General features: G+C 36.9%; 1 protein-coding gene across 1 annotated transcript in view; it reads left to right on the top strand.

Annotated features, from left to right (window-relative positions):
• Positions 1–2,500, top strand: part of LOC138043766 (alpha-1,6-mannosyl-glycoprotein 2-beta-N-acetylglucosaminyltransferase-like) — a 17,709-nt gene that overhangs the window by 9,338 nt on the left and 5,871 nt on the right. Inside the window, exon 6 of the mRNA XM_068890184.1 lies at positions 1,038–1,127. Within this exon, the coding sequence (XP_068746285.1) occupies positions 1,038–1,127 (90 nt within the window). The remainder of the gene's footprint in view (positions 1–1,037; positions 1,128–2,500) is intronic.

Raw genomic sequence — 2,500 nt, 5'->3', positions numbered from 1 at the left:
AAAACAAGTACTTTATAGTTGTACCCAACTTTTGTGAAAAACTGTTTCAATTCATATGGCAGTTTTAGGATACAGTAAGTGGAGTCCATCACATTAATTTTTTTCCTGTTTGACTTCAAACTTGTTGGCCTCAGTTTGTTGTGTTCCAGCTGTGACAGTGCGTCGCCCAAAAAGAAATTAATAATTGGGGTGGTTTGGTGAAATAGTACATTGAAGGAAGAAAATGCAGTAATGTGCTGTATGTAATAGTGACTAAAGGTAATTCGAAGGGTTTGGAACATTACTGGACATGTTTTTGTCTGTGAAAGTTTTAATCACTCACGAAATTTGCCAGGCAAGATCTCTTTATAGCCATTGAGCTGCCGGGACTTTTAAGGGATCGTGGACATCTCTTAGCTGAAGGAAAAAAACAGACAGGCAGTTGTTTCAACTGCTTTCCGTTTATTTGATTAATGTACGTAGAGTACATAAACTGTATCTTATTAGATGTTTTGGTGTGTAGTATCGCTGAGTATTTTTACTCTTTCTTTGTATTTTGATGTAATAAGCTATTTATTATCCAACGTTTTTGCACTAAATTCTTAGCAAGTGAATTGTAAACAACCGCGAACATGGGCAGATTTGTGCGCGACAAGGTCTAGGCAACGTCAACACCTAAACTAGTCAAACCGGTTCTCTACTGTACAATAATCAGGTGTTTACAATAAATAACCGTATTCATAAATGGTGGTCAAGAAATTATTCTTTTGTCTTTGTGCTAATCATCCTAACTAGCCTCACTTTAAAACAAAAATTCTTTTGAATTTTGCTCGTGTTTACGAGGCTAGTTAGGATGATTGGCATAAAGACAAAAGAATAATTACTTAGCCGCCATGTATGAATACGGTCTATATCGTGGAATATTTGTTCTCGTTTCGTGCGTTTTCTGTGCAATAACTAATACAGTTGGATAATAAATTTACATGAGTTTTGTTCAACAATTGATTGCAGAGCTACTTAATTGACATCAAAAAGAACTTGTTTGGTTTATTTCGTAGGCTGAACTGACTTATTGGCGTTCACATGACCACAACATGGGTTTAGCATTTGACAGGAATACTTGGAATAAAATTAAAAAATGTAGTGAGGTAAGAGGCTTCTTCAAAAAGTGATTTGTGCTTTTTTTCTTTTTTTTTTTTATGTTCCCTGCTAGTAGAGAACGCTTTTCTTTTGCGTTCGCAGAGCCTACGGAACGCAAAAGAAAAGATACCTCTGCTGGCAGGGAATTAGTTATGATGATGATCACTTCCATGGGTTTTTTTTTTTTGTAGCCTCATCTGACTGTCGCTTTCAAATCAGCTGAAAGTTAAAAATCAATTTTACGTCCTTGCATGTTTTGTATTAATATTTAATGTATTCTCGGGAAGAGTCTCTTACGGTTGGGATCATAAACGCAACGATCAAGTTGTGTGGCAATACTCTTGACACATGGCGAAATCAGTCTCCCAAGTTTTTTTTGTTTTGTTTTTTTTTTTAATTTAACGACAATATTGCAAAGTGAAGGTTGGATGAAGACAGTTTACGCGTAACAGTTTGCGCGTAAGGGCCACTCAACAACAATTGCTCTTGTATTCAAGTTACAAGCCATTTACGAGGCAGTAGACGGTGCCGATCTGGTAGCCTGGATCCTTCCTTGCTGACTTTTCGCAAGGCTTTGATCTAATTGACGATAACATTTTATTGAATGAGGTGTGGAAACTGGAGGTTCACCCCGCGTTCATCAGTCGGTGTGCTGCGTTCCAAGATAGACAGCGGGTTGTAAGAATAGGTGCAACATTGTATCAAATTGGAAATTCCTCAAGGGAGGTGTGCCTCGGTAATAAACTGGGAGTCTGATACTTTTCAGGCACAAATTAGACCAGTTGTACTTTTATAAAAACGTTACTACCTGGACCCACGAAGCGCACTGAAGACTTTTACACTTTTAAGTATTTCTAAGTATTTTTTGGCAAATATGATGCATAAGTTGATGTGGTGTATATAATTTTTACTTAGCGTAAACAGAAATGTACATAGTTGATTTTAAGGACGGCGCCTACTATTGTTATTGCGCATACGTTCTGCGCATCTCTAGATACTCGAGTTTCCTATCGGTGATGCTTACTAATACGGGGATATTTTGCGCCGTTTAAAACCATCCGGATAAAGTAGATCTTAGTAAGTAGTCTTGGTATCCAAAAAGAAAATTGAGGGTAACCTTGCATTTTTGAGAGATACTTAAGCATCAATTTGAGAAAGAACGCCATACATTGCTTTGTATTTTAAAGCTTTTCACAAATATTATTCATGAATTATCTCGGAAAAAGTGCGTGGTTACCCCCAATTGTCTTTTTGGATTTCAATGACACTTGTCAAGATCTAAATTTCCTGCATAATCTTAAACCGGGGCAAAAATACCTTTAATTAGTAGGCACCGCCCTTAAGTGTTTATTGTTTTGTAACTCGTTAATTCGGTAAGGTA

Source organism: Montipora capricornis, chromosome 3 (assembly GCF_036669925.1).
Source record: "Montipora capricornis isolate CH-2021 chromosome 3, ASM3666992v2, whole genome shotgun sequence".
Classification (NCBI taxonomy): domain Eukaryota; kingdom Metazoa; phylum Cnidaria; class Anthozoa; order Scleractinia; family Acroporidae; genus Montipora; species Montipora capricornis.
Note: the sequence above shows the minus strand (reverse complement) of the source record. Positions and strands in the feature narration are given on the sequence as shown.